At 37.3% G+C, this 24,689-nt stretch overlaps 1 protein-coding gene across 1 annotated transcript in view; it reads left to right on the top strand.

Moving 5' to 3' along the window:
* The first annotated feature begins 558 nt into the window (after positions 1 to 558).
* Positions 559 to 24,689, top strand: part of shisa8b (shisa family member 8b) — a 31,751-nt gene continuing 7,620 nt past the window's right edge. Inside the window, exons 1-3 of the mRNA XM_058793950.1 lie at positions 559 to 1,233; positions 12,204 to 12,322; positions 24,316 to 24,438. Coding sequence (XP_058649933.1) covers positions 674 to 1,233; positions 12,204 to 12,322; positions 24,316 to 24,438 — 802 coding nt within the window. The 5' untranslated portion in view covers positions 559 to 673. The remainder of the gene's footprint in view (positions 1,234 to 12,203; positions 12,323 to 24,315; positions 24,439 to 24,689) is intronic.

The raw sequence follows: 24,689 nt of genomic DNA, 5'->3' as shown, positions 1-24,689 counted from the left end.
TCTCTCTCTCTCTCTCTCTCTCTCTGATATGCTGAGAACCGAAGGGAGGAGTTTTAATTTGAATCCTGAACTGTTGCCCCTCACAAGGCTCAGAGACAGCAGTCTGAGTGGATCGCTGTGGATTAAAACACCTGTCTGTGGGTTCACTCGCTCCTCAGGAAAGGATTTTTAATGGCAAATTACTGTGACTGGTTGTTTACAGAAGTTTTACTACTGGTGAGCATGAAGAACAAGTGTTGAACAGTGATTGGAAACATAAAATGAGATTCATATCTGGAAAGGACCGGAGCAAGACAGCAAATGTCCAAGTAGTTATTTTCTCTCTCAAAGGACAAAGGTAATGCTGTTGTAATTGAAAAAAAAAAAAAAAAAACATTTTGTACTGTTTTTTAGTAAACCATTTTCAGTGTTTTTTCTTCTTCTCAGAATTGTTAAAGTACCTAAACAGAATTATATTTTGTTGAAATGCATTTTTTTATTAATTGAAAAAGTTAAATGAGAGCATTTATTAATTCAAAATCCGTAAATTAATCTTTTAAACACTTTTTTGACCATAGCTGTAATTGTGTGAAAGTAATTCAGCGTTTTCTAGAATTCTTCTTTTAATATTTATGCTAGATATCGTCTCTCTCAAAGTGAGGTAAATCATTGGGCGCAGTGTGTCGGGTGAAGCATGGCTGGAAATAGTTTTTTACTACATCTTCTGCTCACTGCCATCGTGGGACGGGCTGCTAAAGCACAGGACGAGACTTCTACTGATATGGACATCCAAACAGCCAATCAGACTATAGATCCTCTGTTGATTTCTGTGACATCCGAGGGGCCTCCAACTTTGACCACACCTGCAGAGGTGGAGGAGGACACTTTGCCGTCTACTGGCACCCGCTGTCGGGGTTACTATGATGTCATGGGCCAGTGGGACCCTCCCTTTAACTGTAACGCAGGTATCTTCTTGTACTGTTGCGGCACCTGTTTCTATCGGTTCTGCTGTCAGTTCCGTCAGCAGCGACTGGATCAGACCTCCTGCTCCAACTATGATACTCCAATTTGGGCCAACACTGGAAAACCAGTGGCCACAAACACTGAGGTGCAGCCAGAACATGAGCGGGATCGGACTCACATGATTGTGTACATCATCTGCGGTGTGGTGGCCATCATGGTCCTGGTGGGAATCTTCACCAAACTGGGGCTGGAGAAGAGCCGTGGAGGCCAGAATGACCTCAGCAACTCCAGGTGAGTAGAAATGAGCTCTGTTACAAAATCTAGTGAGCTGCCACAATGGAACAGAGTTGGGGGTAATGGATCACAAGTAACGCGAGTTCCGTAATCAGATTTTTTTTCCAGGTAACTAGTAAAGTAATGCAATCCTTTTTCAGTCACTTTTTCAAATACGTAACGTCAGTTACTTTGTTTTCCCATTTATTGACTGACAGATCTCTTGTCCCCATGTTGAGAGAAATCAGCAATGTGTGCAATGCGTAAACATGATGGTTATTGTAGTTCTAGACTAAATGTGAAAATGCATCTCACTTGCACAAAAACAGATTCTGTATTCCTCAAAATAAATAACAACAGTAAAATGCAAACTCATATGACGCAAACCTGCAATAATTCGAACACCAATATCCTTTATGTATTTAATCCTATTTTATTAACCAATGATTTTGCTGCTCACCTTCAATGATCCAATTCTACCACACTAATAAGCAAAAATTACTTTAGAGAAAACTGTTTCTTTCTTCTTCTTTTTTATTGCTGAAGAGTGTTAAAATGTCTTCCCCTGTGTCTTGTTCTTCATGCAATCCAGAATGGCAGGTTTCTTTGAGCTGCACCCTCCACTGTAACATCAATTTGCCAAAAATAGATGTTTTTATATTAAAAACAAACAAGCAGGCCCAGTCTAGATGAGAAATAGTAAAGCAAAAGTAATGCAACACATTACTTTCCATTAAAAGCAACTATTACACGATTAGTTACTTTTTAGGGTGTAACTCAATATTGTAATGCATTACTTTTAAAAGTAACTTTCCCCCACACTGAACATAACTGATATGTCACATGGCTTGACCATCATCTTGGACATTTTCACAATATACGGGACTCCCTTGTGAAAGGAATTACACGTTAGCATACTTAAAAAAAACAAGTACTTACTGCAGAAATATTGCATGCAAAAAGTAGCTTCATAAAATTACGATTGAACCACTGATGTCACATGGACTGTTTTATTGATGTACATTTCTGGACACTGAACGTGGTAGTTCCATTGCTGTCTATGGAGGGCCAGAAAGTGCTTGGATTTCATCAAAAATATCTTCATTTGTGTTCCAAAGATGAACGAAGATCTTACAGGTTTGGAATGACATGAGGGTGAGTAATTAATGACAGAATTTTCATTTTCAACTATTCCTTTAAATTTGGGGTTAAAGAAAGCATATTAAAGGAACATAAGTATGCTGCCTACCTTTTTTTTGGGGAAAAGCCTTCGCACCAGAAGCAGGAACTATGTTTCAAAATGCTGTCTAGATAGACAGCTTACTATGGAATGGAGCTGAAGATTTACAGAAGATTCAATGCGTTTTTTATGTTAAAAGTGCTAATAGAATGTGTTGGCCACGGATATTTTTTAGCCAGCCTTAACATCTATATTGTAAACCAAAGTAACAGCATCCAGCCAAGACTAAAGCTATTCATATGTATGCTGCTCTTCTGAATTTAGCAATCATCTGTACTAGAGACATAAAAAGAGTGGAAGAAATTTTTAGAGTGTTGTCCTAAGGTTATTTTAATATTCGTGGCATCTCTGCATTAAGAAGCTAACCCCATCCAACCTGAATATTTCTTTCTTATGTCTCTGTTCCTTTCTCTCCAAACGTCAAATCGAACCTTTGTTCTCATCGTTCTAAATATTCAAAATCCCTTTATGAATATCAAATTACCTGTCACGAGCAATATAACAAAATACAGAACATTTATAATTCTTCCAGCGTTTTGCCATAACCCCCTTTTAGACAAGAAATGACCCAATAATGCAAACAGCCCTATCGAGATGAACACATTTGGAGAACAAAATTAGTCATCCGAAGATTAGCACTTTTCCGAGGTTAACACCTCTCCAAAAGCATTTCCCACACGCTGAACACTGCACACCAGATTAACTCTTCTTACAAGATTAAGAGTTCTACTAAGATTAACACTCTGCTTTAAGATTAAACCAACTTCTCTACAGATTAACTCTTTTTGAGGCTACTGCTAGACTTCGCAGCTCTAGAGAACTAATCTATACACTTCCATTCACACCATTAAAAAGAACAGCAAACATTCTGCCCACATGTCAAATAGATGTTAAATCGAGCTCCTAAATAATTTACCACTTCCATTTCCAGTCATGTCTTAATATTTATCAGTGTAATCATATTCCTCAAAACTCTCCAACCACAGTCAAACAGAGCAGGTTTTATCTGTCAGGTTTAACTTATACACTCCATCTATACTTTGTAGTCAAAGTTTTGTCACGTAGGCACAGGAATGGCCTATATTCATTTAAATGTGTGTCATTGCTGAACAATAAAGGACATGAAACAGGGGCGGGATCATATAGACAACACACAGAATGTGAGTCATGAATATGTGAAACATAATTCACTGTGGATTCCAGCAGCGATACTGCAATCTATGATTCAGATCACATCTTAAACAGCATGCTGAGGCCAAAGGCAAGATTCTATGCTATACAATATTCCATCTACAGTTAAAGAACATAATTATCATGCTGGGCAGGGGCCTCCACCATATGGGTGTCCTGAGGGGCAGAAATCTTTGAGATATCACATTTATATAATGTGAGACCTTCTGGATCTGGCACAGATTCTTTTTAGCTAAATGGATTTTGAATGCATCTTACCCCATAATTTGTAAATTGATAATTGGGTTGCACGATTATTGTAGATAAAAAGCATGTAAAATACTATTTAAGAAATTACACATTCACATTCCAATATAGTCACACCTTCTGCTTAAAACTGACAATTCTGCCATTGTTTACTTGCTCTCCTTTCAATTCATATGAGTAGTTATCAAAACGTCAAAGCCCAAATGTCTTTTCCCATTGATCACTGGCTGTCACGTACAGTTGCATTTTTAATTGAATCTGGGTTTATTTGCATGCCCTTCGGAAGTTTCCAGAGGCTGTAGAAATTTGAGGGGAAAAAAAGCTCAAAATGTGTAAGAAATTAAACTAGATTTATATATTGTAGATTTACATTGTTTTTGGCATTGTTTTTTTTAAGGAATGATATTTTGAAAAATGCTAAACAAATGAATCTGAATTTTATTTAAAATAATTTAATAAAAATGCATTTAACAAGTTTATATTGTAATAGTATACGCATAAAAATATACATGGTATGAAATGCAAATATTTTTCTGATAATTAATAACTAAATTTTTTTTGGCTGTAGCACAATGACAAATAAATGTTAATAATTCAATTTCCAATTTTGGAAACAGCTTTGTCACTATAACATCAATCTGTTATTTCCATAACTGTCTTTCATACATAGTTTTAATGGGTCTGTATACATAAAAGTATATAGTTGTCTAAATTATACCTCATGTTTGGGTGTCCTTGGCATTAAACAGTTTGAAAACCCCTGGCACTGTCTTTGAGGTCACTGTACTGGATACATCGGAATAGAAAAAGATGAAAAGCATTCAAGGCTATAAATGAAAGGAAATTCACTGACAGGACTCTGGATGTATATGAAGCTCTTTATATTCTAAAGGCATTCATTGGATGTGAGTCTCTATAAAAGCCTCCAGATACACATAAATGTACTTTTTGAAAGAAAGACAGACATAATATTAAGCTTACTAGTTCTCCTAAAGCCCCCCCACACACTCCTTCATACTCCTGAGCTTGTTTGTCAGATTTTAACCTGTGTCTTTCCTATGGCTCCAAACTGTCTGAACTCGTTTGACATGAATGAGATGTGGCTGCTCATGGCTGTGCGCTGTGTGTTTGTGTGTTAATGTGTATGTACAAGTGTGTCTTTGTGTCTCTCAGATTCTGGAGACGTCTCTCCCGCATGGTTGAGTCTTAGTGGGTGTGCACTGACATTTGCGTCCTGCTGGCCTCTCATCTCCATCGTGACTTCAAGGCCCTCCTGTTCCTCTAAGGTTAACGTGAGGGTCTGTGCTCTCTGACAAAACTACTCATTACCTCTCTCTTTGGGCTTTTCTCTAGCCGTGTATTTGCCCTCTGGCTGAGAGGGATTTGTGCAGGCTGCCGTACTTGACATGATGATCTAATACAAAACTTTCTGACTCTTACAATATATGAAGAAATAACAGACTATATTCTTTGAAAGAGTTGTGAAATCACAAGGAGGGGGTCACAGGGGTCACAGTGTTAGTTGTTTAGTGTAAGAGGACAGGACAAATTACACAATCCTACTCTATTACACTTGAGAAGCAAAGAAAAAGAGAGGATAAGAAAAGGGCAAGCAGGACAGGACCAAATACCGGATAAAGATACTACGCAACAAATATAAAATGCTTAGAAAAAATTTGCATAGTGCACTGATTCTCAAAGTGTGGAACGCGGGCTCCCTCTAGTTGTACACAGAGGAATCACTGAATTAAATATAAATTAATGTTAAAACACTTTTAAAAAGTTTGCAAGGTGGCTAAATGAAGCCTGTGTACATTTTTTACTTTACATTTAAATACAGTACAGTTTTTTTTTTTTTTTTTACTTTTTAAGTACAGTACAGTTTTTATTTAACTTTTAGGCTACATTTTAATTTAATCATTTAAGTTTTTTATTTACCTGCACAGTGCAGTGTTAATGTTCAAACTGTTTTTACAATGTTTAAAGTGGCCGACAATAATAAATATTCTTATTAGGAATAAAACTGCCTTGTTTTTGAAATGTGCATAGCTGTAGCTGAATAATTAGGCCTACTACGCTACTGTATTTTAAAGTTGCTCATTATGGTGGTATTTGGAGAGCCAAATGTTTTCTGAGGTGGTATTTGGTGTAAAAAGTTTGAGAACCACTGGCATAGTGAATTTTTATTTACATTTATTTTATTGTATATAATATTATTTTATTTAATACTACTAATTGTATAATTCTAACATTACATATATGTATTCATGTTATACACACTTTTTATTTAGCAAGAATGCATTGAATTCAGTGTTACTGTAGTATTATTTTTATAGCATTTATAAATAATTTTAGTTATGAACTTTAATTTTATATTAATTAAATTTTATATTTAATTTTATTTAGCCACTTTATTAACTTATTTTCTTTTTGTTCCCAAGAATGTTTCAAATTTTTCATTATTTTAGTTTTTCAATAAAAATTAAATAAAATTAGATTTTTTTAAATTAATAACAACAATGATTAATACATACACACACACACACACACACACGCACGTTTGTTTTTGTGAATTGTGGGGACATTCCATAGGCGTAATGGTTTTTATACTGTACAAACCGTATTTTCTATTGCTCTACACCTAAACCTACCCTTACAGGAAACTTTGTGCATTTTCTTTCTCAAAAAAAAAAAAACTCATTCTGTATGAGAAAAATGGGGACATGGGGTAATGTCCTCAAAAGTCACCCTCTCCGTGTAATACCTATGTCATACCCATGTCATTATAAAAATTTGTGTCCTCATATGTCAAATAACGCACGCAAACACACACACACACACACACACACACACTATATTATGAATAATGTTTTTAATGCTTTGGCAGCATAAAGATTTTACCATGCCCAAAAAAATTGCTTTAAATAGAGAGTAAAAATGTTTTACCATAGTAATAATAATTATTTAATTTTACCTCTGCTGCAAATTTAAAATAGGCCTACTTCTGCTGTAAGTATCATAGAAATAGTTGTCAAATTATTTCATATGAATCTGTACACATTAAGTAAATGGCATGAGGGCTTATTAGGATGGCACAATGTGAATTTGACTAATTGGTTATCTGTGGGACACGCATTACGAGAGTAATTCAGTTCTACATTGCATTAAGCGAGGCGAAGCTGTTCCTCCTGCAATATAATTCAATACGGCACCTTATGAATAATTGCTGATAAAATCATTCAACACAAATCCAAAGATCCAGAATCCCATTCCACACAAAATGTAACCGCACAGAGGAAATGTGACAGGGTCGCCTGTACAAGCTCTCATTGGTATGACTGCGCTACAACCGGTTATATTATGCAATAAATTATGCAGTAATGATAATTACAATTAAATGAGACAATCATACTAATTATACCTTTGAATCAAACATAACTCTGTAATTTGTGTTAGTGTAGCTATCATGTCTTTATTAAAAGGGTGAACCTCATTATGCTCCCTTTGTTTTATTGCTATCTGTGCATGCAAAAGAAGTGAAATAACAAAGCCAAACAAATCTGAATTCTCACACATTGTGTAGTATGATACTTTTGAGTACAAAGCATTTTACAAATATTATTTGCCTTACCACCAATATCTGCCCTTCAAATAGACTATTAAGGACTAAAACACATTCTCTTGCATCCATATCAGCTAGCTGTTTGCTTTTTAATAAATAAAAAGCTGAGGCAGTTTGTAAAAAAAAAAAAAAAGCACCATAAAGCTGCAATAGGAAAAGGAGGATGAGTTAGTGATGAAGAGACAAAACAATTTGGCCCTATTGTGATTGAACAGTCATGTCAGATAGCATTGTTTCTGACTCAGTGTGGCTGGCTGCCATGACACTGTATATCTGAACCCCTTAGGAAGGACTATCCCAGGATGCCCTTGTTTTCAGACCTCGCTGTCTCCTAGACCCTGGCCTGTATTTTTTGTTGTGGGCAAAATGAATGTGTGTCACTCTGCACAACTCATACTCGGTGTGTGTGAGTGAAACATCAGGGCAGCGGGAGTCAGGATCGAGTCTGTATGCACTGAGGCAAAGGGTGAAATCCCAGCAGGACATCTAGCAAAGCTGGAGTCAATGACTTCAACCATCTGAGCATAAGCATGGCACAACCTCAAAGTCGCCCTCAATTATGAGGACAATCATGTCGACATGACTGGAAACAACCATCTAGAGATTATAAGTTGTTATCCCCATACAAGACGAATGCGCTAGCTGGTAAACACAGCTGGACTTAAGAAATGAAAGCAACTGTCACATTCGCTTGATGACAGGGAGACAGACGTTAAGAAAAATATAAAAGGAAGCCTTAAACACTGATTAACAGGCAAACTAACAATGCTCTCAAAAATCTATTAAGTCCCTTCAAAGTGTGTCAGGTCACTTGACAGCCATCAAGTAAGCTATTTCTATGTGTACAATACACAAACAGTTACAGCACCTATTTTTACTTTCTATTTTCTATTTAAACAATACACATTAATCATTTTCAATACTTTTAATATTTTATCAACAAATAAATAAATAAATAATAATAGTTGCTATCCCATTTCAGTTGTATTATTATTACTATTATAATTATTATTACTGTTTCTATGGAATCCCCAAACAAACAAATAAAGTTGTTATCTTTTTAAGTTGTATTATTATTATTGCTATTTTATTATTTTTATTATATAGGGATGCAGGATATTGGATTTTTGTCGATATCCGATATGCCGATATTTTTCAACTCATTTTGGCCGATAGTCGATATTGATATATTTCCTTTTGTGTGGAAATTATATTCTAAAATTACTTGTTAGAATTAAATAAACAATTATAAAGTTCTTTATAATGAGAGTATATTGAAAGCTTTGAAAATAACTATAAAACAACTATAAATCACTGTATTTTTTTCAGATGCAGGGGTAATCTTAGCATTTTATTTGTAGATTTAACATTTGTAAATGGTCTAAAGCAAGAAAGTTGAAACAATTCTTTAAATCGTTTAGACGCCCTTGTATTTAAGTTTTCATAATCCATTTGAAGAAAATTAATGAATAAATCTGTATATCTAAAATAAATTTACAAGTCATTTTTGCTATTTTTATTCATGTAAGCTATAGTTTCTGACATTTAAATCAAAACATACACGTGATTTTACAACAAATTACTGTTTTATTGAATCAGAAACACAATCATAATTTAATCTGTGTATTTTACTTAAATTTGATTACAAGTATGCCAACAGCACCCCCCAAGTAAATAAAATGCCTTACAGGACTACATAAATTTGAGATTGAAGGAAAGCATATAATTCAATTATTTTGCGTTTCCTTGAAAGTCTTGCAGAAATTCTGAGAATGTTTTGTGAGCAAATGCAGTTTACCGTAATAAGGGAATTGTAAAACCTTTGTAAGTGAAGGCAAAGTTTCTCTGTGAAACGTGAATTTTTTTTTTTAAGCAAACGGAAAGACATTGAAATATGTGACCCTGGACCACAAAACCAGTCTTAAGTCGCTGGGCTATATTTGTAGCAATAGCCAAAAATACATTGAATGGGTCAAAATTATTGACTTTTCTTTTATGCCAAAAATTATTAGCATATTAAGTAAAGATCTTGTTCCATGAAGATATTTTGTAAATTTCTTACCGTAAATGTATCAAAACTTAATTTTTGATTAGTAATATGCATTGCTAAGAACTTAATTTGGACAACTTTAAAGGCGATTTTCTCAATATTTTGATTTTTTGCACCCTCAGATTCCAGATTTTCAAATAGTTGTATCTCGGCCAAATATTGTCCGATCCTAACAAACCATACATCAATGGAAAGCTTATTAATTCAGCTTTTAGATGTTGTATAAATCTCAATTTTAAAAAAAATGACACTTAAGACTGGTTTTGTCGTCCAGGGTCACATATACATTTTCCTCACATCAAATAATGCATTCATAATTAATAAAATCTAACAACAATGGTGTCATAAATTTCACTACAAAATAACCACATTTTTTTTTAGGCTGGCTAATATTCATTTTTTTCAGCTAATATTCATACATTTAGAGTAAACAAACATTTAATTTGTTCAATTAATTAAGAGACAGAACTTCAATACAGCCACCATATGTATCTGAGTCTATTCAGTCCTGCCAAAAAATATGCTCAGGCACTGGTATCATGGACATATTGGGAGAGGAGGACAGCTGTTCAGGATCGTCCAGCCCAATGACCAATAGGTGTGAGCTCCCCAGAGAGATCTAGAACAAACAGATGATCCTCTAGTTTGAGTTGAGTTTTACTTTCCTCAAGAGAATTCCAAAAGCACTAGGGTGGGATCCAAACGGAGACGGCACAGGAGTGGCTGCTGCCATCCAATTTCATTGCTATCCGTTTCTCTGCTCCACTGCAGATGCCTTTTCTGTCGTCCCTGGAAAACCTCATCACCAGGGTGAATATATTGTCATGCTTTTCTGACGTGTTGTTTTTCTTAGGCCTCGGTGGCCTACTGCCATTGGCATCGGCCGGCCAAGGGCCAGTGCGCTTGTGCTTGACAATCACATTAGATCTCATCACAGTCCCTTGTTGGTTAAAGGGTGTTGGACAGAATTAGAGACCTCACCAGGGATACAAGCGGAGGCCGTAGGAAACAGAGAAATAATGGAGTGTCAAGGATTTGAAGAACACAGTACCCAGGAGGATCCAGGGCTGCGGGACTGGGTTTGTGAACTCTAGGACAAGAGCAAGCAGCACAGCCCTTGAAAACAGGCAGTTCTGTGGATGCCAAGAGCTGTTAACTGCTTAAACGCATTTATTTTTTTTATGTGACCAGTGTAATTGATATAAAGTACATCCAGTGTACACACAGAGAACATATTGAGTGTGAATTCATTGACTAGCTGCTACACAAACAGTCTGTTGACTGCCAGCTTATGCTAAATGACTGTATTGATAAAATATGACAATATGCTATTGTCAGCCTCGGGGCTCACAGCTCTGCATTATAATATACTGATATACACAGCCATAGCGACAAATCCAGTACACTGCTCTGATGAATTGCTTTATGACAATATATCAGCAACCTGAGATCACATCCAGTTAGTGTCACTTTCTGATCCAACCTATTATATGGAATTACAACATCAAACATACTTCAAAATGTAACATTTCTGTCAGACTGAGTGACGCAGATGGTAGCGCACTTGTCCATGACATAAATTTGAACCCAGCTTGGGTCATGTCCTGATCTTCTTCTCCTCCCATTTCTCTCCTCTAATTTCCTGTTATATGCACTGTCTTATAAGAAGAAACAATGGTTTCACTTTATTTTGGTGGTCCTTTTAACACATTCTGTTGACTATAAGTAACGTTGCACCTACATATGAACTAACTCTCATAACTCTCATGTTAGTACAGTATTAGTAGACTGGTAGGGTTAGGGTTAGAAGAAGTTGACATGTACTAGCAAAGTTACTTACATTCAGTAGAATATCTGCTGGGAGAGTCTATACTCTTAATGAGAGTTTGTTGACATATAGGTGCAAAGTTACTTTTTGTCAACAGAATGCTCAAAAGGTACCATCAACATAAAGTGTTACTGAAACAATAAAATTGCAATAAAATACATTAATTACTGTAACTGTATTTTTGATCAAATATATGCAGCCTTGGTGAGCATTAGACACTTCACTTAAAAACCCAAAAAAATTATAACAACCCCAAACTTCTGAATTACGTATTTATAAATTTAAAATAGCATTTTAATTATACTTCCTCACATTCATTTGAGAACTTCAATTCAATTTGTCCAACAAACAAACCAGACAGGAGAGTAGATTAACGTCGGTGGATGTGAACTTGAAAAATGTTGTGTATTGACGTCTTTCCGCGATTTAAACAAGATACCTTCTGATGTTCATTCATGTTTATTTCATATTATAACTAGTAAAGAGGAAGAGATGATTGGTACATGTGCCACTTGAACCGAGACACATTAAAGAGCCACAAAATGGTATTTATTGTTTGAATTTCTTAAAAAATTATCAAATTTGAAAGCTGAGATTCATACCTAAAGTGCCTGTTCTGTCTTGTCTGTCGGCGCGTTTCAGTTTACTCTTTACTCCACAATGTATTTTACACTGAGTGAGAGCACCATGGTTTGTCGGACGTAGCATAAGTAACGAAGGGTCTTTGCAAAGGGTCAATTTCAATAAAAAATTAAGAAGCATTCTTGATTTAATTTGTTGGATATAAATGATTACTCTTGTCTCCTCGCAGGACTCTGCAGGAGTTGCTGAAGCAGCCAGGTGGGGAGGTGAGTCCTGTGGATGCACATCTGAGCAACACATCTATTGGAGCAAACGGTATCTCTGCCAGGATGCTTCGCAGCCGCAGCGGTGAGATCATTTACTTAGCTGTTTTCCCCACATACAAACAAACTAAAGAAAAAATAAAAATCACTATAGATTCTACATTTATGGATGCATCACCTGTACATGTCTGCTCACACAGCTTCCCAAGGGGCTCACTTCCCAAGAGTATACACGCAACGTGAATCACTGGCTCACAGCTGCTCACTTCTCTCTGTTCTTGTTAATAGCAAAAAACAACTAAACAGACAAATACAGTTCCCAAAAAAATACAAGTTCTGTCATCATTCATTCACCGTCATGTCATTTCAAACCTGTTGTTTCTTCTGTAGAAAATAAAAGAAGATATTGGACAACATTAAATAAGCTACATATGAGTTTTTCTGCACCTTCCTTTTTATCTTTGGTTTTCTCCCTCATAATTTCCATGTCTCCTCAAGAGCCAGAGGAAAATACATCTGTAACCTCCTTTTCTTACTCATCTGTGATTCCACTCGGTGGATTTACACAGGCGTGAGATGCAGCGGGCTTCAGACCGACAGTTGATGTGGGGTTTATGCTGATAACCAGCGTCTGTGCCAGGCTTAAGCGGCACACTTTCCTCTCCTCTTTATGAGGAGGATTTAAGTTTCGCTCCACAGTGCTTAGAGACTTTAGCGATGTGACTGTACACATCTCTCTGCGTCCCCAGTAATGGTGTGAAGATTATAGCGCTTGTGCAGTTCTAGGTCTTGCACTGGGAAGGTGACAATTAATGCCAGGGTTCAAAAGACATGTCTTCACGTTGGCTTTTATCTGTGTAGGGTTAAATTGGGAATTTTAAACTGCCACATTGCCTGGAAGAGCAAGTGTGATGAGCACTAGATGGTTAAAAGGCCTGAGGCTTTGTGATCACAAGAAGCCTGGAAAAGATGTTATATATTATGGCACCAATAGCGGTATGTTGTAAATCAGCTGAAGTTGATGTCGCATTTAGCAATAAGGTCAAGAACATCACCTTTCATTTCACCCAATATGAAATCAAAATTTCTGGCCTTGTTGTGAACAATTCATCAGTAAATTATTAAAAAAATAGCAGTTTGCCTTCATAATCTTTAATCAAAATATAAAACTTGCTCTAAAACAAAAATAGCTAATTCACCCAAAAATGAAAATCATTCTTTTCATTTATTCACCCTCATATTTTTACAAACTTCTATGACTTTCTTCTTCTGTGTACGGAAGTTCTAAGCGGCCATGCATTATGATTTTTTTTCCTTCTTGTTTTCTTGTGATCACGACTTAATTTTCTCATGATCTCATTATTTGTTTTCTCGTGATCACGACATAACAAAAGTTGTTTTCTCGTTATCACGACTTAATTTTCTCGTGATCACGACCTAACAAATTGTTTTCTCGTGATCCCAATTTTTTTTTTTGTCGTGATCTCGACATAACAAACGTTGTTTTGTCGTTATCACGACTTATTTTTCTCATGATCGACATAACAAGAGTTGTTCTCAAGTTACACAACTGTGCCAACAGGTTAAGGTGACATTTTTCACTTCTTTTGCTGTAGCTCAAAATTAGTCCGTACGCATTCCGACTCATTTTGCCAGCACAAGTCACAAAAATCGTTTATATATAAAAGTTCAGTCAGTCGATAAAAAAAAAAAAGCTAATTAATCACACGTTTTTCTTGCTTTCTGAAATCCACATTGGTCTTTTCACGATGATTAAATGTTTAATTTTACTTCTAAAATGCTTGTTAAACGTTATTCGGAACTGTATTTAACGAAAGAAAAATGTCAAAGAAATGTCAAAGAAATAAAAAACTAAAATGAAACTAAACTAATCGCAGTTATTGAAAACCTAACTGTAGTAATAATTATCAAAAATAAATAATCGCTTTGGATTATATACATATTTAACTGACTTTTAAAGTTTTATGTGGGACAATAAGCTATTGGCATATCGAAATCCAAAATTTGAGCTTTTATACCAATCGTTTCTAGACCTCAAAATGCGTTTTAAATGTCAGAATCAGAAAGAGTGTTTACACACACAAAAACACAAGAAATTCGTCTTGGTGACAGGAGCATTCCAGTGGAGAAAGTACAGACATGCATATAATTTAAGGTAATAGAATGAAATATAAGGCTAATAATAAACAGAATAGACAATAAATTAAAAAATAATAACTATATGGCAATAAAAATATAGATAAAAATAGAAAGTCTTCATTTTTTATTTTTTGCAAATGTCCCTTTAGGGGCTCCGTAAACTTCCGTATCTGTGTAAGGTAAAAGAAGATATTTTGAGAAATGTCATCACTGGTCTCTTGATGTTCACTTCAATTCATACACAGATTAAACTCTAGTCACACATATTATGCCAAATTTTCACTGCAAAGGTAGCACAGAAGTGCTTCTGGAGTGGCATTTAGGTGTCTTTACACAGACTGTTTAATGCTGCTCAGAGATGGCTTAAATGCATTAACACAGCAGTTACAACTGTATACTTTGATAGAGGGGCTGAAGTGGGTATGTATGCAATATCACGTATGCAATATTTTAGCAAACTGACATTTGCTCTTATTCCATTCAGCATCCACTTTTACCAACTCCTGCCCCATATTTTTACTCATGGAATATCCTGATTCAAATGAAAATGCATTACATAATAGAGTAAAAAAGCTTGCGTCAATTCAGCCTGCAATTCAAATTTAGCATGAATGTTGCTCTCTCGCAGAAATGTATTTGTGATGTTGATTTGCTCTTGTAATAAAATTGCTAGAAAATTCTTATGCATGCACATCCAGATATTCTCATAAGCTGGAATGTGCTGGAGTTCAATTGCCCTTTATTTCTACTCAGATTTCAAATAGCGCTTAAACTCATCTTGTGAAATCCATTCACACTATGTATGTACATCCTATGTATGTACAGTTTTGCATTAAGCCTCCATGAAATTACCTCTCCTTCTATAGGTAGACTCTTAAAATAAAGGTTCTTTATTGGCATTTATGATTCTATGAAGAACCTTTATCACCCATGGAACTTTTCCATTACAAGAGCTCATTGAACTTTCCAAGTTTCTTTATAGTGGAAAAAGGTTTTTAGACTATTAAAATGTTCTTCGCAGTAGGAAAAAATGCTTGTTTTAAAAACTGAAAATGTTCTTTTGGGAAACCAACATCGTTCTTATACGGCATCACTGCAAAACTCCCCTTTGGAACTATTATTTTAAGAATGTATCATATTCTTTCATTCATTTGCATCATTTGTTGTTTTCTTTCTTTCTGCGTTCTCTATCATACCAAAATGCCTAAAGACAAAAACATTGTATGCAATTACTGTAATTTTGAAAGCATAATCAGACATAGTTAAAATACTTCCACCCTCTTTCACCTCGCACTCTTAAAAAGAATGGTTTAAAAAATAAAATTAAAATAAAGGCATCTAAGGTTCCATGAAGAACCTTTAACATCCATGGACACTTTCCATTGGACAACAGGTAATTTATAGTGGAAAAAAGGTCCTTCAGATTATTGAAATGTTCTTCACATTAAGAAAAAAAATGGTTATTTTAAGAACTGTTCACTGAAAGGTTCTATGAGGAACCTAAAATGGCATCCAAAATGGTATCAATGTAAAAAAAACCAACATTTTAGAACCTTTATAGAATATCAGCTATAAGAGCTCGTAAACCAGCATGTGTGTTTATGTGAGTACATATGCTATGTATGCTATGGCATGATAGTGTCATGCACAAAGACGAACCGTCCAATTTTAGACTTCCACTTGTGCAGTCCGCTCTTTAATTCTCTGCCTCCGGCATTTCAGGCTTTGTTTTCATATGCCACTACACACACAAACACACACACACACACACACCTCACACTATAGCATCACAGACATCTCTATTGCTTCAGGGCTAAGAACATACACAACATAGTGGGAGATGGTGGCACTCCAATGAAGAGCGTGAACAATGACGCACAAATACACAGATGCCACCCCGTCCCATATTAGTGCATCTCTGCTGCACATTCTCAATCCCCCATTCAATTCACATTGCCATTCCCAAATATGACTGGCAGGATGTTTACCTTTGAGCTTATATGGACAAGAGATTTCATTTTTGGACACTTTTGGGCACTCTTTTTTTTTTTGAGTTATACATCAGTCTGTCCCTGAAGCCAAACCTCAGCTAAATGGTAATTCACTTTAAACCCATCAGCAATTCACTACATAATATTACCACAGTCGTAACACAGATGCTTTTGGAAAAATGTGACATAGTTATGGAGGGATGGAGTGGCTATAGGCCGCACTGAGACTTGTGGGCTGTTGAAGTTATTGTTACATAATTAATATAATTACATAATATATTTTACATAATATATTTTACAGTATACTTAGAATATTATATGTATTGTATTTATTAACCTCTTACTGTTGACTGGAATGCACATTCAGTGTTTCTGTTTGCTCCAATCATGTTTGGTTTCCATTATTTAAAATATGTTCTTTCTTATAGACTTCAAATATCACATTTATTATATTTTATTAACAATACTTACAGCAATATTGAAGATATTGAAGAAGAATTCAATAGAATATCACACATGAAGTGTAAACGCTCTCACTGTTCTTGCATGTAATGGAGAGTTTGGGAATGCTGGAGAGATTGGAGAGCGCACACCGGGGGAGGGGGAGAGACAGGGGGAGAGATCCAATAAGGAACACGGAGCACACAGATAACAAGGAGGGAATAACAAAGAGGGAACACAGGACACACAGTCAAAGTGTAGGCTTAGAGTCGTACTGCACACGGAGAACAGGTAAGCAGTCCAAAGCGCAATGTGAGACCACACGATGACTGAGTGCGAGGTGTGTGCTTATGTATGGTACGTGATTGCAGATCAATCCAGTACCGGTGCGGGTGATTAGTAATCTGGTGAGGGTGAATGTTGGGACTGAGTGGTGAGAGAGCCTGGCACTTCCGTTACAGTACCCTTCAAGGCCCGCTCCAGAGGGCCAGGGACCTTGATGTTGTGGCGAGGTGCAGGTTGATCTGGATGAGATTCATGAAATACAGTGAGTAATGTGGGATTAAGTCTCAGTCAACCAGGTATTTAAAGTGGAAGTGAAGCAGTCAGTCAAGCTTACATTATTTAGAAAACTGATAAAAAAATATAACAAACACGATTAATGTAACTGTTTTAAAGAAAAAAGGATGTTTTGTTATAGCTTTTGCTGTGACAGATTGTTTCTCTGCACACACACACGCGCAAAAAGCGCTCGGCTCGGACTGCACGCAAGTACCGAATTGAGTCCTCTTTCTAGTCTGCTTGAGCAAATGCACAGAATATTATGTTCATGGCTGTTTGGACGAGTATCCATGTAAACGCTATTTGTTTTCGATCTGCTCTTCACCCCAAACCAGTTCATGACTTCTACGGTCATGAACTTCTCGGTCCCCTCGTGGTATTGGCTCAAATTCACGAGCAACTGCAGTTATTATGGGCTCAATAGTCCTTTCAAGTTCGTCCATTTAAACAAGCATGTGTTCAAAAACTAAAGAAATTTTATATATTAATTACTTTACTGGCCAGTGGAGTGAACCAACCCCGTGACGTCACACACGGTGGTACTGCAAGATAGCGGTTCCCTTGCTCTGAAAGCAATAACAAAACATCTTTTTTTCTTTAAAAAGGTTAATTAATCGTGTTTATGTATTTTTTAATTAAAGTGGAAATCACTTTACTAAATAATGTAAACTTCACTGACTGCTCCACTTCGACTTTAAGACGGCCACCACGACGTTGGGAGTCTAGGATCTCCCACACAGAGTAGATTCTTCCGTCTTCAATGATCAATGGAGTGGGGCCTTCTCCGTCGGACCAGGCTCTGTAAGGAGAACAGACAGTGAAACATGAAATGTAGGGTGAATGCGGTACTCAGGAGGAAGTTGGAGCTGGTAGGTAAATGGACTGATCTGCTTGACTATGGAAAAGGGGCAAATGTATCTGGGACTTAGCTTCTTACAGGACAGGCACATCCGAATGTCCCGAGTGAACGGTGCACTGCCTTTGAAGCTAGTGGTGAGCTGGGTCCCAGACTCTCTGACTCTTTTGAAACCAGTGGTTGACTGATGGTACGTCCGGCGGTTCCCCAGACCACAGGAACAATGGGGTTTGGTAACCGGGTATGCACTGGATCAGTGACAAACCGGTGGCAGCTGAACGGAGGAAATTCTGTGCGTACACGGCCCAACTCAGGAACTGGCTCCAGGAATTCTGGTGGCCATGGCAGAAGGTTCACAGAAATCTCCGAACTTCCTGGATCTATCTTTCCTTCTGCCCGTTCGACTGCGGATGAGAGACTCACGGTAACACTTAGGAGATCGAAGAAGCTCTTCCATACTCTGGAGATGAACTGGGGTCTTCTATCTGACACGATATCTTCAGGGATACCAAAGTATCGGAACATGTTGGAAGAGCAGTTCTGTGGATTCCATCATTGTGGGTAAGCCCTTGAGGGGAATCAGACAACAGGATTTAGAGAACCGGACAACAACAACAAATACACAAGTGTTACCAGAGGATTGCGGCAGGTCTCTGATAAAGTCCACTCCTTGGTGTGACAAGGGACATTGAGGAACGGGCAGCAGGTGGTAAGTAGTTAGGGCTTTTAGAGATGGCACACTCCCTGCAGCCTTGAACGAATCTTTTCACCTCCGTTGCCATTTTCAGCCACCAGACACTTGAAGAAGTGAGAGCGTTACATTGGCCCCAGGGTGGCAAGTGCCCATGAAGGGAGAAGTTTTCATCAGAAGCATAGAGACGGGATAGAGCATCTGCTCAAAGATTCTTGGAACCAGGTCGATAGGAGATTGTGAAATTGAAATACATGAAGAAGAGAGCCCATCTAGCCTGTTTTGGAGCAAGTCTTTTTGATTCACAGAGGTACTGGAGGTTCTTATGATCCGTGAGCACTGTGAATGGATGCTGAGACCCCTCTAGCCAATGCTTCCATTCCTCTAGGGTGAGCTTGATGGCGAGTAACTCCTTGTCCCTGATGTCATAATTAATCTCCGCTGGGATAAGTTTGTGGGAAAAGAAGGCACATGGAAGTGTAGAGGAGTCCCCATGCTGCTGAGACAGCACCGCTCCAACACCAGTGGTTTTAGCATCAACTTCAACTATGAAAAGCCTGGTTGGATCAGGATGGGCGAGGAGCGGTGCGGTGGTAAATGTCTCCTTGAGCTCACTGAAGGCTTTCTGCTGGTGACCAGAGGCACTTTCACACCGGAGGAACCTTTTCATAGTTCCTAGGACTATTGACAGAAATTCCCGCTTTTTTGGTGTGTTCTATAGGAACTACCAGTGACGTAAGTGTATGCTGATTGGCCAAGCACATAGCAAACACTGGCTACCCAGCGTCTTTAAAAAGACATGTAAAAGATATGTACTCCACGAACATGGAAAACAGCGATAATGGCATTTACCTGTTGTCTGCAGCTTTGTGTTCTTTTCTCAACCGCTAACACTGGAAGTTGTCATAGGAGATTTAGTCAGATTTTTGTGCTCTTTTAATGGCGTAAATTGTGCATTTACATTCCATCTCCATTATCACGAATCCCATGACACGCAATGAAACAACTCCGATCACGGTGTCCTCCATTCAGCAATTGTTGACGTTTGTAAATGCCGCAAATAAAGACATCACTGTCGGCTGCTTCAGAGTTCCTGCTGCCGGTGCGAATGCAACCAGGAAAATGGCCTGAGAGAGAAATTGGTTCTTGAGGGACCACCCTGCTGGCTAGTTCCTAAAACTAAGTTCCTAGAACTATGCGGTCTCTTACCTCAGGAAAGAGACTTGGGCCTACCCTTGAGAAGACTGGTGAGCAGATGAACAATGGAACTGAAATTATTGGTGAAACGGTGATAGTTTATAAATCCAAGGGATCGTTGGAGCTCTTTGATTGTGATAGGAGTTGGCCAGTTATGAATCGCATCAACCTTCCCCTCATCCATCTGGATACCGCTCTTAATGATGTGATAACCAAGGAACTGCAATAAGAACTGATGGAAGGATTATTTCTCGGCTTTGAGGAATAGATTGTACTCTGTCAGGCATTGCAGGACCTCCGCTACATGCTGGCGATGTTTGGCCATGCTCCAGGAATGCACAAAGATGTCGTCTACGTAAACTAGCACAAACTTGTGAGGGAAATTCTGGAGCATCTCATGCATGAAGTCCTGGAATATGGAGGGAGCATTGACAAACCCATACAGTATAATCCGGTATTCATAGTGGCCGGTAGGGGTCACAAATGTAGTCTTCCACTCATCCCCCTGCGTATCCGGATTAGGTTGTAAGCACTGCTGAGGTTCAACTTGGTGAAGACAATGGCACCTTGGAGTTGTTCCAGAGCTGCTGGGACAAGGGGAAGTAGATAATGGAATTTCACTGTCATCTGGTTGAATGCTCGATAATCCATGCACATCCTCAAGCCTCCATCCTTCTTAGCCACGAAAAAGAAGCTGGAAGCAGCAGGGGACTTCGAGGGACATATGTAACCTTGTTGTAATGCCTCTACAATATACTCTTTCATGGCCTTTTGTTCTGGGATGGAGAGTGAATAAATCTTGCCATGGGGCACTTGCCCACCCAGAACGTGGTCAATGGCACAGTCCCATGGCCGATGTGGAGGCAATTGGGTTGTTCTCTTGGGACAGAAAACATTACTGAAGGGGGAGCGTAACATGGTGGTATGTTGACCGATTGTTTCTCCATAGGATTTTCAATCGACGTAGACTGGACAGCCAACACAGGGGTGGGAGGATGGCGGACAAGAGAAACTTGTAGAAAACAAGGAACTTTTGGAAAACAGCTGTCGCCCAACTTGGGCCCTGCCTGATCCCAAATAGTTTGAGCCCACTGGAGAGGTCACCCGGTCAGAAAGCAAGTGATGAAGGCTATCTAAGATCTGTCAGTGACGAATCTGTGCAGCTGCATCTCGATCACTAGAGAACACTGGAGCAGGAAGCCACTGCAATCCTTTGCTGAGCCAGAGTAGGGCACTGGGTTGGCCATGGGACTGCCGAGAGCAGGAGAAGAAGGAGAGGTGGAGAAGTGTGATGTGGAAGTGGAGGAACTGTTTGAGCGCATCCACAAGTTCATGGAAAGGATCAAGGTGTGCGCTTATGTATGGTACATGTTGGCAGATCAATCTGGTACATGTGTGGGTGATTATTACTCTGGTGAGGGTGAACGTTGGGACTGAGTGGTGAGAGGGCACTTCCCCATATATACTACCAGTCAAAAGTTTTTGAACATTAAGATTTTTAATGCTTTTAAAAGAAGTCACTTCTTCTCACCAAGCCTGCATTTATTAGAGTACAGCAAAAAAAAAAAATGAAAATTTTGAAATATTTTTACCATTTAATTTATTCCTGTGATTTTAAAGCAGATTTTTTTAGCATCATTACTCCAGTCACATGATCCTTCAGAAATTATTCTAATATTCTGATTTGCTGCTCAAAAAACATTTATTATTAGTATTATTGTGTTGAAAACAGCTGAGTAGATTTTTTCAGGTTTCTTTGATGAATATAAAATTCAGAAGCATTTATCTGAAATAGAAATCTTTTGTAACATTATAAATGTCTTCATCACTTTTGATCAATTTAAAGCATCCTTGCTAAATAAAAGTATTCATTTCTATAATTTCTTCTATAATAAAAAAATTATACTGACTCCAAGCTTTGGAATGGTATAGTGTATAACGTTACAAAAGCTTTTTATTTCAGATAAACGCTGATCTTTAGATCTTTCTATTCATTAAAAAATCCTGAAAAAATGTACTTAACTGTTTTAAATATCGATAATAATAGTAATAAAAAATGTTTCTTGAACAGCAAATCAGCATATTAGAATGATTTCTGAAGGATCATGTGACACTGAAGACCGGAGTAATGATGCTGAAAATGTAGCTTTGCTGTCACAGGAATAAATTACATTTTAAAATATATTCAAGTACAAAGCAGATATTTTAAATAGTAAAAAATATTTCACAATATTACTGCTTTTGTTGTATTTTGGATCAAATAAATGCAGGCTTGGTGAGCAGAAGAGAATTCTTTAAAAACATTAAAAATCTTACTATTCAAAAACTTTTGACTAGTAGTAAATATATTTATTTTTAAGTATTTATTCATATAAATAATTTTGTTAAATGCTTGTCATTTTAATTGTTTATAATTTTTTAATTCAATTTCTATTAATGTTTAACTTCAATTTCAGTTTTACTTTAGCTTTTCTAATTTTCATTTAAGTTTTTCATATTTTATTTTATTTCCGCTTCATTTCAACTAATGAAAACTATTGTTATTTTTGATAAAATTTTTAAATACATTTGATTTCAAAATGTACTTTCATGATCACATGGACGCAATAATGCTGTGCTTTAGAACCTTCAGGAATCTGAAAACTGTTTGGCAACTGCTTTGGAAATATGCATGACTTTATTAATATCCAGCTAAAATTCTCAGTACGCAATACACACAGCCCTAAAAAAAATTACATAATGCATCAAAAGTTATTACCCCTCTGGAATTCCTGACTATGATTTTGACTTCAAAGGTCTAGTCAGAAATACCTAATGAAGACATTAACGTGCACAGAGGACATCACCCTCTCTTTTCTACCCTTCTCATAAAATTACATCACATACACTTAATCTTACGAACAATCTGGTTTGATTTCTCTTTGTGATGCTAAATCTTGTACTCTGAGAGATGCTTTACCCTGACAAACCCCTTTCATTAGTTTCTTCCTTTACTCTTCATCATTATCTAACACAGCAGAGAGTGTCAAGAGGGCGCACAGATAGTAAATGGTGGTTAACGGAACTGCTGATGTTGTATTAAAGCTAATCTCCTCAGGGCACCACATTCTCCATTGATCAAGAGAGCTGGTGAAAAGGATAATACTTCCCTTATCAGTATATAAATGACTAATCTACACCTGCAGAGACTAAAAGCACTGAAATGCCGCAAATGATCTAGAGCAAGCTTGGTTCAATGTACTGTAAACTGCATGCAAATAAACATCAGAATTACCCAGACATGCCTTTGATGCCTCATAATGACAACAGAACAGTCCCAGACAGGGTTTTTGGGTACTCTGGGTCTAAGCGTACTTGTCCAAATGAACACACTGAAGGGTATGCTCTTGGCTTTCATGCAACATTCATTTAAAGCATTAAAAACACTGTTTACCGCTACAAGGAAATGCCAGGGTGATTTTCAGAATGTGCGACACATGTTCACCCTAAAAGAACAGCTGTCCACATCTCTCAACACACTGCTCATGTTAAATGAAATGTGACTAATGAGTAATGGAACAAACAGGAAAGAAAGAAAGCAACATCTAATGTACTTTAATTGCATCAATGTCCTTCCTGTGCTGTCACCCACAGCTTACAAGGAAAAATAGGTCATTCAGGCTGAACCACATCTGAGTGGTCAATATAGGGTCGCAGCATATAGAGCGGATTTAAATAGGTCTCTACTGCAGTTCTACAAAGTGACTTAAACACAGACACACCATGTTTTTCTGCACATATTGTGTAGTTTGTGCTAGTGTTCTCACCTGAAAGTAAAATGGCATTCTTATATAATTTTGATTAAGATTTGTAATGTTCACCAAGAATGCATTTATCTGATCAAAAATATTGTCAAATATTACAATTTAGAAATAACTGTTATATTTTTATTCCTGTGATGCAACGCTGAATTTTCAGCAGTCATTACTCCATTCTTCAGTGTCACACGGTCTGTCAGAAATCATTCAATACGCTGATTTGGTGGAAACTGTGATACATGTTTGAACAGCATTTATTTGAAATAGAAGCCCAAATGTGTTGACTAGGGTATTTATGAAATACTCGTATATTTATACATGAAATACTGATGTGATCATATAGAGTCTTTTTTAATGTTCTTCTACCGTTCTTCTGTATTCCAGAGCAGTACCATCTAAACAACGCTGGCTTCTCTTTTGGTACAACGGCCAGACTCTCTCATCCTCAAAGCAACCTCAGTATACCAGGCCTGGCGCTGAATAAGTACAACTCACTGAAAGCAGTTGGTAATGTTGCACAATGTATGCGCACAAGCACACTTCATTCACAGATGTTGAATTATTTCATGCTCTGCTGGATGCCATAAAGAAGCAACATTCCCTAAGTTTGACTAACAGAACCAGGGAAGCCCTCTGGTGTGGTGAGGACCGCAGATGGGCACTTGTTGCATATTGCACATTCAAGTGTTTTGTCAGATTTACACACATAACCCTCACTACACAAAAGATTATTTTCTCATCAGACCTTTAAAATGGCA

This window comes from Onychostoma macrolepis, chromosome 12 (genome assembly GCF_012432095.1).
Source record: "Onychostoma macrolepis isolate SWU-2019 chromosome 12, ASM1243209v1, whole genome shotgun sequence".
In the NCBI taxonomy this organism is placed as follows: Eukaryota; Metazoa; Chordata; class Actinopteri; order Cypriniformes; family Cyprinidae; genus Onychostoma; species Onychostoma macrolepis.
This window is presented reverse-complemented; position numbering and strand designations above follow the sequence as displayed.